The sequence below is a fragment of the Mesocricetus auratus genome, unplaced genomic scaffold (assembly GCF_017639785.1).
Source record: "Mesocricetus auratus isolate SY011 unplaced genomic scaffold, BCM_Maur_2.0 Super-Scaffold_100024, whole genome shotgun sequence".
NCBI classification, from domain to species: Eukaryota; Metazoa; Chordata; class Mammalia; order Rodentia; family Cricetidae; genus Mesocricetus; species Mesocricetus auratus.
Window position 1 is genome coordinate 24,764,929 of NW_024429205.1, and position 14,081 is coordinate 24,779,009.

Sequence of the window (14,081 nt, forward strand, 5' to 3'; positions counted from 1 at the left end):
TGAAAACTATAGAAGGTGGACTCAGTAGAAATGGCTCTGGTTATGTTGATAACATCCGAAGCATCAGAATCAGGAGCCAGCTGAACACACACCTTCCTCTCTCCATCAGGAGTATTGACTTTGACAACATCAGTGTCATAGAATTTCTTAACATCCTGTTTGATCTGGTGCCTGTTGACCCTGTCGTCTGCATGGAACACCCATGAATGGAATCGCTGTCTCGACTTGTGTCTCTTCATGACTGACTCAGTGCTCAGGGGAAACACTTGTTTCTCCTGGGAGTGCTTTTGAGAGGGCCTTGAACTACTTCACGAGCCTCAGGGTCTTGGGCTGAGAGGTGGGTGATACACGCATCTTCTTTTTGTAGTTGATTGTAGCTCCTCTCAGTGCTGCCTTCTCTGCTTCTCTCAGAACCTTTGCTTAGGCTTTGGCCATGGGAGGGCAGGGACTAATGTCTTCACTGTCGGCGCCATATTGGCGAAAAGCTAGAATGTGATTTTGATTCATTTAGATAGTTATTTCTCTGTCCCATATTTATCACAGTAAACTACATCATTGTCATTTTTTGACATTTCTTAAGAATCCAGGCTTCAAATACATATTTAGATTATTTAATGATGCACCAAATGAACTCCAAATGTATGCCAAATACTTTGTCTTCTAGAAAAATTAGGAATGGAAGAGAATGCTTGCTAAAGTTCTCGAACTCTGAGGCAATAAAGGGAAACTGGAAGGAATTTTTATGACCACATTAAAAAACATGTGACAAATATTTATAACAAATAAGAAAGGCAAAAGCTAATAATATCTTTATGATATAAAGAGTTAACATCTGCTGTAGGGATGAAAGGGGACTGAATGTAGAATTCATGAACACATTCAAATAAGTATGAGAATGTAGTACATAATAGCAACACATTTTAAAGTCTGAGTTATAAAAATAGAATATTCAGTATGTACAAAGTAGTTAGCCGACATTAATAAACACTTAAGATCTGCATCCATCCATAATCCAAAATAAGTTCAGATGGACAAAATATTTAAATTTGAATTCTAAACAGAATGATACTGTAGGTAAATGTAGACTTGGAAATTAGGCAGCCTGATTAGTCCCTACCTCTCTATGACTCACTAGCCATGCCACCTTGGACAGGTAGTTAACCACTTCATGCCTCAGTTTCATAAGATAGAGATGAAATGACAGCTGTCTCACAGGAAGGAGTGTTGTGAGGATCAAATGAGTTGGTGCATGTAATGAGTGTGGCCTGGTACCTGGTGCCTGCAAGTGCATGTAAAAATAGTTGTCATTGTCATCGTCACACAGGCAAAACCGTAAAAGTACTATGGGAAAATTTGGCAGATATTTTTATGAGCTTGGGGGTGGTGGAAGCATGTATAATCATGAAATCATAAAGGATGGAGAGGTTTGTCATTTAAAACTTCTGATCAGTGAGTGAAGTGTGGGGTCACCAGCCACTGAGGAGACAGACTCTGAGGGTGGCATTATTTTGTGATTTCTTACACGGAAGCCAGGCCTGGGAAGAACTTACTTGAGTGTTTCCCACATTGTCTTGGTTCTCCCTAGAGTTGCTGTAACAAATTTCTACAAACTTGCTGTCTTATGCAGAAGTCTCTTCTTGTAGTTCAGCTCTGGAATCCAGAAATCCAAAATCGGAGTGTTAGCTTGTCATGTTCCTAAGGATTTGGAGGGAAGTCCTTCTTGTTTCTAACTCAGCCAGGCCATTTAGTGTTGTCTGTCTCCCTGTGAAGGCAGCTGACAGGGTGTGTCCGTGTCTGCAGAGGCCCAGCATCAGCCTCTTCACGTGCTGCTGACCACTGGTTCTTCACCTGGTTTGGAATTTCCCGCTTACCTCGCTAGTCTTCCTCCTTGTAGTAGGGCTCCCTTGGGCATCTCATTCATTCCTTCAGTTTCTCTCTGCATGCTCTTTTCAGTGGCCTGGTTTATTCCCTGTTGGCTCATCCTCCCCTCAAAATACTGGTAGTCTGATGATGTGTATTGATGGGAGGGGCTAACACTGCAATGGGGCTCTTGCTGGTGTCCCGGGTCATAGGCGTGCTCACCTGATCTCTGTGTCCTCTGCCAGGCGTGTGCTATACCGCGTTCATCATCTGTGATGATGCCCTGTGAGGACCCCTGCCTGCCCTTCCCCTCACATGCTCACGTAGTACCTGGCTTGCACTGAGCTTGCACTGCTCTGTGCATGCGGCAGTTGGGCCATGCTGATGGCACGTGGCGTATAGGCCGTAGCTGAAAGAAGACAGGGCACAGTTTTACTTGCTTTGCACCCGTCTCTGGACTTTCCCGTGCCTCCCTTCCTCCCTGGCCACTTCGTTAGTTACTATCTCCGCCCAGCAACTCGCTGCTTTTTCAAGCTGTGTCGGGGGCTGGGACTCAGAGGAGCTAGCTACATGCATTAGTTTATAGTAAACAATAAAACTTTCATATTGGGGGAAATGGGGTCAATGCACATTAAGAAAAATGTTAATTTCTTGGAAAGGAAATATATTTAGTTCATAAACATTTGGGAATGTTTAAGGAAGTGGTGAGATTTCATTTCAGTGATACCTTTAATCCCAGTACTCGGGAGGCAGAGGCAGGCGGATCTCTGTGAGTTTGAGGCCAGCCTGGTCTACAGAGCGAGTTCCAGGACAGCCTCCAAAACAATATAGAGAAACTCTGTCTCAAAAAACAAAACAAAACAACAACAAAATACCTTTTATAGAACGCTTTTCACAGATTTTCATTCAGTGCTGGTAATAGAGTAAAATGAACATCTCCATGTACTCCTGGTGGGCGTCTAACCTACTGCCCACTATGGGCTTAGGGAGAAACCTGGTGCTAGGGTGACTCCCAGAAATCCACAAGGATGACTGCAGCCAAGACTCCTAGCAATAGTGGAGAGGATGCCCAAACTGTCCTTCCCCTGTAATCAGATTGGTGCATACCCTAACTCCCTTCATAGAATCAGCACCCAGTAACTGGTGGAACCAGATGCAGAGATCCACAACCAAGCACCAGGCTGAGCTCCTGGAATCCAGTCAAAGAGAGGGAGGAGGGAGTATATGAGCAAGGGAGGTCAAGATCTACAGAGACAGCTGAACCACGCTCATGGGAACTCATGAACTCTAGACCTATAATGTGGAGACATCAGGGGACTGGACTAGGCCCTCCATATGTGGAAGACAGTGTGAAACTTGGACTAGCTGGGGGGCCCCTGGCAGTAGGACCAAGGTACAAACCTGGTACATGAGCTAGCTTGTTAGAGCCCCCTCCCTGTGGTGGGATGCCATGCTCAGTCTTAATGCATGGGAGAGGGTCCTGGCCCTGCCCCAAACTACTGTGCCAGACTATGTTGACTCCTCACGGGAACCCTTACCCATGAGGAGGAATAGACTGGGGGGTGGCGAGGGAGGGAGAGCTGTGGTTGGAATGTAAAATGAAATTAAAAAATAAACCACCAACCAGTGTTCCAAACTCTGAGGTACAATCTGAGAACCTGGTATTCTATAAAGTTGTTAAGTGGCAGGCTGACTTGGAGGAGTGGAAGGGGGAAGAGATGCCTTTTGAGGGTTACATGCCAGTGCACTGGCTGTTTATCACTAGACATTTAGAGACCTCTTCAAGCAGCAGTAGAATGACGTCACCATAGTGCAGGTGAAAGTCATGAGTGCTTCACTAAGGAAGAGGAGGCTGGACATAGGTGTCACGACTACCTCGACCAGCAAGGAAGACGCGACTCAGGAATCCTTCTCATCAGCGGTTTATTCAGGAACCTTGAAACAACGTGGAGGCAGCCACGGGAAAAACCCCTCCTGCTCCCTAAATAGCCGAGGCCAGCCAACCCTGAGCAGCCACGTGTGTGCAAGCCATAGGCTCACCAGAATGCATAAGCAATCTGATGATGATGGCGTGACCCCGGCGGGATGGGAGCAGGCCAAATAAGGAGTTGTTTATTACCGAGCGCACTCACCGTCGGGATGGTGGAATGCGGAAGCCGGCGCCATCTTTGAGGCGCGGTGTGGCGCAGCTCTCCACACATAGGATTCATAGGGAATGCAGAATCAAATCTGCTCCGTTTGGGAGAAAAGAAATTAGGCTGGTACTCACTCTGCCTGCAAACATTGTTCACGTTGAGACTGTAAGAAAGGGAAGCATCTTAAAGGTGCACGGGTGGGTGTGAGATGTTGGCTGACCCACCCAGTAGGTATTCAAGCAAAATCCTGGGGTTCTGGAGAGAATCCTGGCTGAAGCTCCATGTGCTGAAAAACGTGTTGAAAGTGTGGGTCAGCTCTTCAGAGAGAAAGAAGAAACGAGCTCCAGATACAAGGCTGTGACAAAAGAGCTCTCTGAGGAGCCTGGCAGGGAACATCTAGAGAATGCACGCTCAACTTTTATTTCACTTTTAAAACATTAACAGTGATGTCCAAGTAAGGCTGCAGTATTCACTGTCCGATGGCTGAGCGGAGCCCTGGGCTTTTGTTACACTTTGATGGCTGTTAGCTCAGGGTTTTCTTCTGTGCATTTTTAAAGGTCCTTAAAATTCTGGTCAGGGCGGTGGTTAATGGTGTGACTGATCGAAGTGGAGACGTTGCCTCCAGCCTCAAAGGCAAGCTGCAGGAGTTGTTCGGCAGAGTGACGTCAAGAGTGACCAACGATGGAGAAATCTGGAGACTGTATGCTCATCTATATGGAAATGGGCAGAGCGAAAAGCCTGAAGAGAATGAGAAGGTTAGTGCTGGGCCTTCGTCTTTGCCACTACAGGGGCGGTGGAACTCTGTCTGTCCTGGGCCCCCGTCTTTGCCACCATGGGTAGAATAATAGAGTGAAGGATGAGGTCAGTAATCTGAAACATGAAACTAATATGCCTAAATTCAGTGTGTGTGTTCATGCACATGGCAGATAACAACCTCAGGCACCATCCACTTTTTTTTTTTTTTTTTTTTTTGGATACCAAGAGAGTCCCAAGAAACACCTGGGTCCCCCTGTGCTCACCTTCCCAGTGCTGGGATTACAAGCACGTGCTTCTGTGTCGTTTTCTTTCTTGAACTCAGGTCCTTGTGCTGACTAGGCAGTAGTTTATTGACCAAGCCATCTCTCCAGCCTTCAAATTCAGTCTTAGGTACTTTGAATTATGCGCTTGCTAAGACTTGCAACACTCCTCATTTTACATTTCATGAGCTTTTCTGCAGTAGTCATTCTGTTTGCTGAAGAAGGTTCCCTGTCCTGCTGCCCCTCCTGGATCTGCAGCAATCAGATGCCCCATGCCCTTCCCACAGGCTAGTGGCTAAAGACGGAACAAAAAGAGCGTTTAGATCTGAGATGAGGCTACAATAGGGAAAAAGTTAACTAAGGAGACGGGAGAGGAAATTGCAAGTGTGTGACACTTGGCAGGGGCACCCTGCCCTTCCCTTCTTGCAGGGCAGTAGGTTGCTAACCCTACTCCAGGTGTGTCGTTAGCCTCTTGTCTTCAGGCCCAAAGGAGCCCAGAATTTCCAAAGCTGGAATCATTGTGCTGTGTTTTTTTTTTTTCAAGTGTGTCGTTAGCCTCTTGTCTTCAGGCCCAAAGGAGCCCAGAATTTCCAAAGCTGGAATCATTGTGCTGTGTTTTTTTTTTTTTCAAAAGATCACAGCAAATCAAATGTACGCCTTGTGTGGGTTTGGAATTAGCCACGGTCCAGCTAATCTGTGGGACTCTTAGCTGTTCTCCCCTCCTGTCCACACAGCTGGTTTCAGCCATGGCCTTGTTGGCCCACAAAACACTTGCCTCATGCTGCACGCACACACTCCTACGTTATGTCCTTCCATTTCCCCTGGGTTGTGCATGCTTCAGGAAATAAGGACACTCTGGGCTGGAGAGGTGACTCAGCTGTTGAAGGCTAGGCTCACAACCAAAAATATAAGAAAATAAGAACATTCTTGTCTGTCACTTCTCCACCAAGAATTTTTAAGATGAAACAAAGGAACATTTTAAACATCTGTGAAATTATATACCTGTTAGCCAGCCCATAATTTTTACCAAGTCCAGGTCTTATTTCCTTCTGCATCTCTCAGTTTGGTGGCTGGAGGAAATCTGCACACTGGCCTTGTGTTTTTCTGGTTCTGGGAGAGGTGGCTGTCCAGGTAACACCCTTGCTTTCTCAAAGTTGTCTGTTGCTATTGGATGTGATCCTGCCCACTCTTTGATGCCTCACGATACGGATGCTGGCTTTCAGTTTGGAATTAGTTCCATATGACTTCCAGGAAGCAATTTGAAATGTGAATTCATCTTGTTATCTTGAATATTGTTCTTTCTGTTTTCCTAGGCATTCCAGTGTCTCTTGAAGGCATACAAGTGTGACACACAGTCCAGTTGTTGGGAGAAAGATGCTACAGCATTTAAGGAAGTTGTACAAAGAGCCATAGGACTCGCACACGGTATTTGATATCCATTATCATATTTTAATGCATTCTTCCTTTATAAAATAGTGTTAGTCAGAAACCAAAGTACCATTACAGGTACTTTCTGATTACTCCAATATATTGAAGTTGTTGTATTTAATTCAGAAACATTTAAGATGCAACTCAGTAGGCACTAGAGTAATAGGCACATGAGATAACTCAGGACAGAGGCTTAAATGCTGCTTGAGTGAGTGACAGCTAGAACCCTTAGGGTGTGAAGTAGTTTTACTCCCAAGAAGCCTTTTTACTGCCCATAGAGTCTGTTGTGTTGTATTAAGGAAAATCACTAACATTTCCTTAACTGACAGGAGTGCCAAAAAGATTATCAGAACATGCAGATTTCTGGGGTACTTAATGTTCATTGTGTGTGTGTGTGTATGTGTGTACACTGTAATACCTGTCTTTGGGATATTTAGGGTCTATAATTTGGAGGGGAGATAGTCTTACCTATTATAAAATGTTTGTAAGATAAATATAGTTCAGGCTTAAACCACTCTTGTATTGTAAAAAAGTACTGACTAAATTCAGTGTGCATTATTACATTGATATTTGGGTGTGGGTGTGCTATGCCCTGGGAATACAGTTTCAGTGAATCAATAAAGTTGCAGCCTTGAGAACAGAGTCATAAGGACTGTGAGCCTCCTTCCTGCCCTTGATAGTGACAGCAAGTGGGAGCAGCAAGGAGCAGTGAGAAGGGGCAGAGCTTTGGAAGCAGGGACCCTAATGCTCCAGGACCACCATAACCACGTGCTTGCTGGGTGAGATGGGAGAATACCTACCTGTGCTGTTGGGAGGAGTCAGCAAGAGCTTCTCAGTACTTCATAGCACTTACCTGTCACTTAAGCAGGAATCTCTCCACCCTGCCCTGTGTCTTGTGAAGTAGAGGAACTGGCCCCTAGGGGACTCGAAGAGGAAAGTGAGGGACAGGGATGAAGTTTAAGTGTCTGTAAAGGAGTCACAGAGCATTCAGATGGTTCAGAATGGGCTTAGTAGTTGATAATTCTACTCAGGGCCCTTCAGATCTATGACTGGCAGAATGTAACTGTCCTGTTTCCTGGACCACCTAGCCAGCAGCAGACACGGTAGAAAGTTAGAGGTGATTTCAGGATAAGGCTGTTTTGGGGGTGGCTGCAATTCTATGGGCTGTGCTGGCCTCCTGGGCACACATTCTACCAGCTCCCATCTCAATTCCATTCTCAAAAGGCATTCATACAGCAGGGCGGGGAGAACTCTGGAGACTGGACCATCACATGGGCAGCACCGGGGCACAAGGTCTTCATAGCCCAGGAATGCTGTGTTTGTCCTTGTCATGTCAAAGCCCATGGCAAAGTTTACCCTTGGCAGTCCACAGGCACAAGCTGACACACTCACGCACACACGCTCACACTGAAAAGGAAATACAGCACTTTATAAATCTTGGTGCCTGTTGGAGTGCATTGCCTGTAGAATCTAGAAGGCATCAGATCTCTTGGAACTGGTGACTAGATGGTTGGGAACTGAACCTAGGTCCTCGGGAAGAGCAGCGAGTGCTCTTAACCCCTGAGGCATCTCTCTTCAGCTCGTGAACATAACTGAGAGAGAAGCAAGAGCGGTGGAAGGGCGGGGCACCAGTTAGTGCGGAGGTCTTCACTTGTTCCTGCATGGCACGAACAGCCATCTTCCTCCAAGGAGGTGCATGCTCCCCTCAGGTTGCAAGTCTCCCCAGAACACTGGGGCAGTTTCTAGAGCAATTTCCTTCTGAGCTGATGCCAGATATGGCTCAGGAGCCCGGGTGCCTGGCCTTGGTCACAGTCTTTACATGAACACATGCAGATGGTTGGTGCCAGTTCTCCCAGAGTGCTGTAAAATTGGGCATAAAACACAGCAGGCACTTGAGCTTGGCACATCTGGCATGTCGCTTTGCTGGGCCAGTGAGATCACAACCATGAGTCTTCCTCAGTGACTTGGGACATCCACACTGAGATGTGCAGCATCCTTGGTTTTCCTTGTTTCTGGTTAGGGTTTGTTTGTCTGCCTAATTCACTAGTGTGTGCACGTGGATGTGTATATATGTGTGAGTGCATGCATGTGTGGGATCCCTGCCTAATGTAACTCACCTGAATGCGTATATTTCCTTCAAAATTCTCCTTAGCAGTCCTCTCCTGTATAAAGAAGGACGGAGTGTGACTCGGTGCTAGAGGAATGCTTGCCCAGCTCGCACAGGCCTGGGTTTGAGTCCTCAGTCCCGCCAAGGAGAAGGTGAAGGAGGAAGTGAAATTCTAAAGCAGATGACTGCAAACTCTTAGTAAATAGCTGCTTTGAACCCACAGACATCATCTCTACAGTGCTCTCTTCTGTTTACCTTTCAGTGGCTATAAAATGCAGTGAGAGCAAGTCCAGGCCCCAGGAAGCTGTACAGGCACTTTCTTCAGTTCGGCTCAATTTGCGGGGTTTGTTATCCAAAGTGAAGGTGAGAATGACCTGTGAGTTCATTAAAACCGTTGGGCCAAAGGTCATCAGCCTCAGGTCACTCCTGTGTCAAAAGAGGTTGTTGTCATTAGGCCCCAGTGGCTCATTCAGAAATGGAAAGAATTGCCTCTGCATGTCTCCTTGGAAACACCTTTTGAATGTGATGGGGGTACCATCTCTGGTTTTGTATCAGAAAAAAATTGCTTTTTGTAGTTTTGAATTGGGTTTGGTAATCTGAATTGCACGTTACAAAGTGAAGATGGGTAGAGCTCACTGTTAAAGCTTGAGGCAGCCTTGGTTTGCACAGGTCTCTTCTGTTGCCTGCCTAGAGACTTCAGGAAATAAACTGGAGAGCCCCCACCCCACCCCCACCCTGCAACAAAGAACTGCTTTATCAATACAAATGCACACACAGAAACTGTAAGTTTGTACGAAATCTAAATAGACTCTCTCACAGGTCATCAAGGCATCTCCTCTCAGGACAGAGTGACCCCTCTGTTGTCAACTCCTTGTCATTGTATAAGCCTGCCAAGTTTTTCATGAGAGCTGTGGGTGGAGCTGTGAGTCAGGTTTGATGCTTAGCAGATTATCCATTCTTTCTAAGCCTCAGTTTCTTTCTGTTCCTCCTTCCCTCATTGAGAAGGAACGCAGGTTCATTGTGACTTATAAACACAATGATTCCTATTGGAAATATACTGTGTGTGTTCAAGTTGTTTGCCTAAAAGATATGTTTCTACTCAGCACACTGCAGCATTATGTATGTCAGTCTGTTAGGAAGTGCTACTCAGAGTGCAAATCTACTCAACTTGTATGAAAAAGATGTACAGCATGCGGCAGTGAGACACATGCCTGTTACATGTACATGTATGCATATGCAAACCTGCCTCTCCTCCCTGCCCATCTGTGGTCCTAAAATCCTGAAACTGATTTTCTTGGTTGTGATTCCTGACTCACCAGGCATGCACAATAGGTAGAATTTTGTTTGGATGAATGATGTTCATTCATCCAGTTACTTACTATTGTATAACATTGACAAAAGCAATCAGCATTTAAGGCAGTTTCTATGAAGACCAAAGCAAAGCCTGGTCACTCTAGGCAAGTCCTCTACCACTGTGCTATACAGTTGGAGATCTCTTGAATCTGCAAGGTCAGGCACACTGTTTCAGATTTGTTGATTAGGTTTGTTCCTTTATGGGGTCTAAGCAAACACTGCATTGTTGCTGCACTGTTAAGATAGCATCATGCCAGGAGTGCTGGGATTCTATATTGCTATGTTGATTTGATATATCTAGGTTGCTTAGAGGTTATTTTCATCTTCTGATGGTCACACTGTTTTTACCTTGCAGCAAAGTTTTACAGATGTGGCCACTGGAGAAGTCTTTGGAGACCTAACCAATGAAATAACAGCTCTGGCTGCTTTGTTGGATGAGCTGCAAGACCGAAGCAACCAGCTTCGGAACCAGTACTGACCAAGTAGCTTGGACAAAGGCACTTTGTCCTTTTTGAATTCCTCCAATACCTGTGTGTCTGTGTACTTTAAAATAAATTTGCTTGCTGGCAAACAGGCTAGTTTTGTGATGTTCTCAGATGTTTGCAGTTCTGAAGTTCATTAAACAGAAAGGTTGTTTATACTCTGCCTATTTATTGGTAAGTTTGGTGTTTGCACCTCGAGGAGCTCCAGCACACGGGGCCAGCACAGGGATCATCCTTGCCCAGCCTAGCATGAGTGCATCATTCCTTGGAAAAACTTAGTGCAAATGGTGCTGGTGGGGGACCCTCAGACACTACATTATCTTGGCCACGTTATTGTCCAAAAATGATAAAAGAATGGACTTGGGAGTGGAAACATTTACACTTGTGGAGATTTGTGTTGGCATCACAGGCTTGGGCTTGTCTAAGTTGGAAATGTGAGTGTGGTTTACTTCCAAATCAAGACAATGCAAGAAAAGAAGTGGTACACCCCAATTAGGACTCCACCACTAGCCACTAGGACCCGGGCTGTTAGCTCTTCGTGGTCTATACTGCCAGCACCAAAGACATTGTTACTGAGCTCATTGTGGGTGAAGACAGCTAGGAGCGGTGCCATAGGACAGGAGTGTCGGAGTGAAACGCTGTCTTAGTAATGTTGGTGGGAACACACAGTGCAGCAGCAGAGCTTCCTAACCCAGTGCAGCAAACGTCAAAACGAGTGCTTAGGTTCCTGCCTGGAGTTGCTCAATTTTGGGTCCTGTGTACAAATCCCTTGTCTCTTGTATTTTCCATGTTCTTGTTTATAAGATGTAAATAATTTCTACTCCTGGTTTCTTTCTGACTTCACTTCATGATCCACCAACATAAAGTAGTCTGAACACTGAGAGGGTCTTTAAAAAATTCTTTCTGAATGGTTTTTGCTTATGGCTGCTTGCCAGTTCCAAACACTAGTCCCTTAACCATCTGCTTTTCATTTCTGTCATCATACCAGCCTTCACAGGCAAAAGATATGTATGTCCTATAGTTCCTCCTGTAAATGACGATACGATTTAAAAATTCCAATAAAACAAGGTAGTAACAGGAGTTATGACTTAGGGTCTCCTTAGATCTTTTAGGGAAGCCATTGAGGACTGGGCTGATGAATGAACAGTGGGATAGATAGGTGGGTTGTTGACGGTGGGTGGGAATGGGTGGGTGGGGCAAGGTTTTAAATGAGCTCTTTGTCAGTACTCGCTGGGAACCCAGCTGGAAAGAGAAGTGGGTAGAAAGAAGATGTCCCAAAGGACAGGCGTTTCTGAAATCAAGGGAAAGACTGAAACCCTCAGTTTGTTCTCCTTTGACGTCAAGGTAGGATGGTCCTATGGTTGGAGCAGTCTTCTCCATAGCTGTGTTGAGTCTGTTTTTCTTTTGTCAGGGGGTGTTTTCTCAAAAGAGTTTCCTTTAGGGGTGTAGACCAAAACCAGGAAAGGGAGCAGTGTGGCATGATGGTCTGCTCGACTCACTAGTCTCAGCTCTGCTGTAAGAGGTCCTGCAATGCCAGGTCTCAGCAGCAGCCCTCTACTGATGCTGGAGAGGTTCAGCATAAATGCCGTAGCTCCACATGTCTTCATTTTTGTGGTTTCAACTTTGACTTTCTAGTATTAATGCCTCTTTTCCAGAACCATTCTTTTGCTTTGTCAACTATAGGAATAGAAAAGATAACGGTTCCCAAGTGAGGATAACAACGGCAGTGTAAGTCACTGAATTCTTGGTGTACTCCAGCCATCACCTCTCACTCTCGGAGCTCTGTCGGGTCAGCTTGTGACAGCTGTAGGATACTCAGGGCAAACACTCTGGGAAGAGTTTCCCCTGCTGCTTATGCCGGATTGCCCAATCATCAGTTGCTTCGTTGTCTCTCTTAACAGTGGGACACCTTAACAGTTTGCCTTTCTTCACTCAAAGTTCCCCAAGAGAAATCCTGTGAGGTCTCAGTTGATAATAGCAAATGATTTGTTAGAACTACTAATTAAGGAATTCCTCGACAGCCTTTTCCCAAAGAGGAAGCTTAGTACCTGGGTCCTTAGTGGCAGAGGGGTGAAAATAAACTCCAGTTAGTAAGGATCCCTTGTCGGTACCCAAAGCCAAACCTGGGGATGCTTAGAGAGCTGCCTCTGAGGCTGGGAGGCAGAGCTGTGGATGAGGAGGGGTGTGGAGGACTCAGCACTACACAGCCCTAGAGACTATTCTGTAACCAGTGGTCCTTGCCGCCAGCCTGGTCCTACAGCTGCGTCAGCCCCAAATAAATCAGAGACTTATATTAATTGTGAAACTGTTGGCCGGTGGCTTGGGCTTCTTATTGACTGTCTCTGTCTTAATTATTAACCCATAACTACTAATCTATGTATTTCTACACTATTTCTGCCCATCTAAGGGTGGAGCCCTCAGTCCTATGTCAGGTGAAGCCTCATTGAGTGAGATCCCCAAATGCCGAGGGAAGTAACTGACTTAGTTGTTCCCCTGCTGCTTTGTTTTTGCTGGATATGCTATTAGTGCCATTCATTCACAGGACTGGGAAATGGATGATAAATGTGTGCAGCCGGCCGCCTATATTCCAAACGTAGTTCAAGGATTATGAGGAGCCCGCAGGTCCCAGCTACCTGGGGCTACTGGGACCATTTACCCAGTTTATACAACTAGTTCTGGTCCTACCAGTTTAAAGCTGTCGCTGAACCTGAGGAAAAGAGTTTGGGTTTCTTTTCCATTTTGTTTTTATAACATCCATGTCCATCTAAATTGCTGTTTAGGTAAGGCAGTCCTGCTGGCCGAGAGTGAGGAGTAAAATCTGCTAATCGGGTGCCACACACTTCCTTTCTGCCTGCTCATTCCGCAGGCCCTAAAATGAAATGGCAGAGAGCCTTTATTCAACGGAGGGTGCTTCACTGTACAAATACAGCTGCGTTTCTCACAACATGCAGACGTGCTTATAAATAGATAGATTTCAGTCAACACGTAGCTTATTCAGGCATGTGCTCAAATATAGTAGCTGCATTCATTAGATAGACATTTCCACTAATCCCAAGGCTATACTAGTAAAAGCGTAATCCCTGTGGGTGGAAGGTAGCTTCTCAGTCAGTCTTTTACAGCCAAGGCCTAATAATAATCGTGGCTGTGTTCGCTCTTCACCAAGTGAACTTAAAAGCTGAGCTTATCTTAATGTTTCCTTTGTGTTTTCAGTTCCCCGTGGCCGAGATGTGTGACTCAGAGAGAAGCCCGTTTAAAACCAGTGCGTGGTTGTGTGTGCATTCTTGTTACTTGGTCGTGATGTGTTCTCCTCCCCCTGTGTGACAGAGTACTTGTTCCCATAGTTTGTTTTGGCTTTTCCTTTGACCTTAGGAGAAACAACGAGCTGATCCATCCTGTGGCTCCTTCTGTAGTGTCATAGTATGACTTTCTGTGGCCGTTGTATGCCCCTCCACTTCAGGGCTGACTTTGTTCAACAGGCAGAGTCCTCCTCCCGCTGCGTTCAGAGCTGGCTGTAATTAGTTTGTCTAACACAGCACCAAAAAATTTTCCCTGGCCAGTGATGTCAGCTCTGCCTTCCTTTTTATTATTCTGACTTATAAACTGCAATGACCTGTGAGTCACCCTCACCATCTCCTGGCCCCGTGCCCACATTGTGATCTATGAAAAGGGAAGCCTGCCAAGGGCTACAAGGCGGAAAACT

General features: G+C 45.7%; 1 protein-coding gene across 3 annotated transcripts in view; it reads left to right on the plus strand.

The window, feature by feature from the left end:
* The window catches only part of Ttc27 (tetratricopeptide repeat domain 27), a 106,333-nt gene extending 95,863 nt beyond the window's left edge, over nucleotides 1-10,470 (plus strand). For all 3 annotated transcript variants that reach the window (XM_040730788.1, XM_040730789.1, XM_040730786.1), the window contains exons 17-20: nucleotides 4,553-4,750; nucleotides 6,325-6,436; nucleotides 8,809-8,909; nucleotides 10,255-10,470. In XM_040730788.1, coding sequence (XP_040586722.1) covers nucleotides 4,553-4,750; nucleotides 6,325-6,436; nucleotides 8,809-8,909; nucleotides 10,255-10,377 — 534 coding nt within the window. In that variant the 3' untranslated portion in view covers nucleotides 10,378-10,470. The remainder of the gene's footprint in view (nucleotides 1-4,552; nucleotides 4,751-6,324; nucleotides 6,437-8,808; nucleotides 8,910-10,254) is intronic.
* The last annotated feature ends 3,611 nt before the right edge of the window (nucleotides 10,471-14,081 follow it).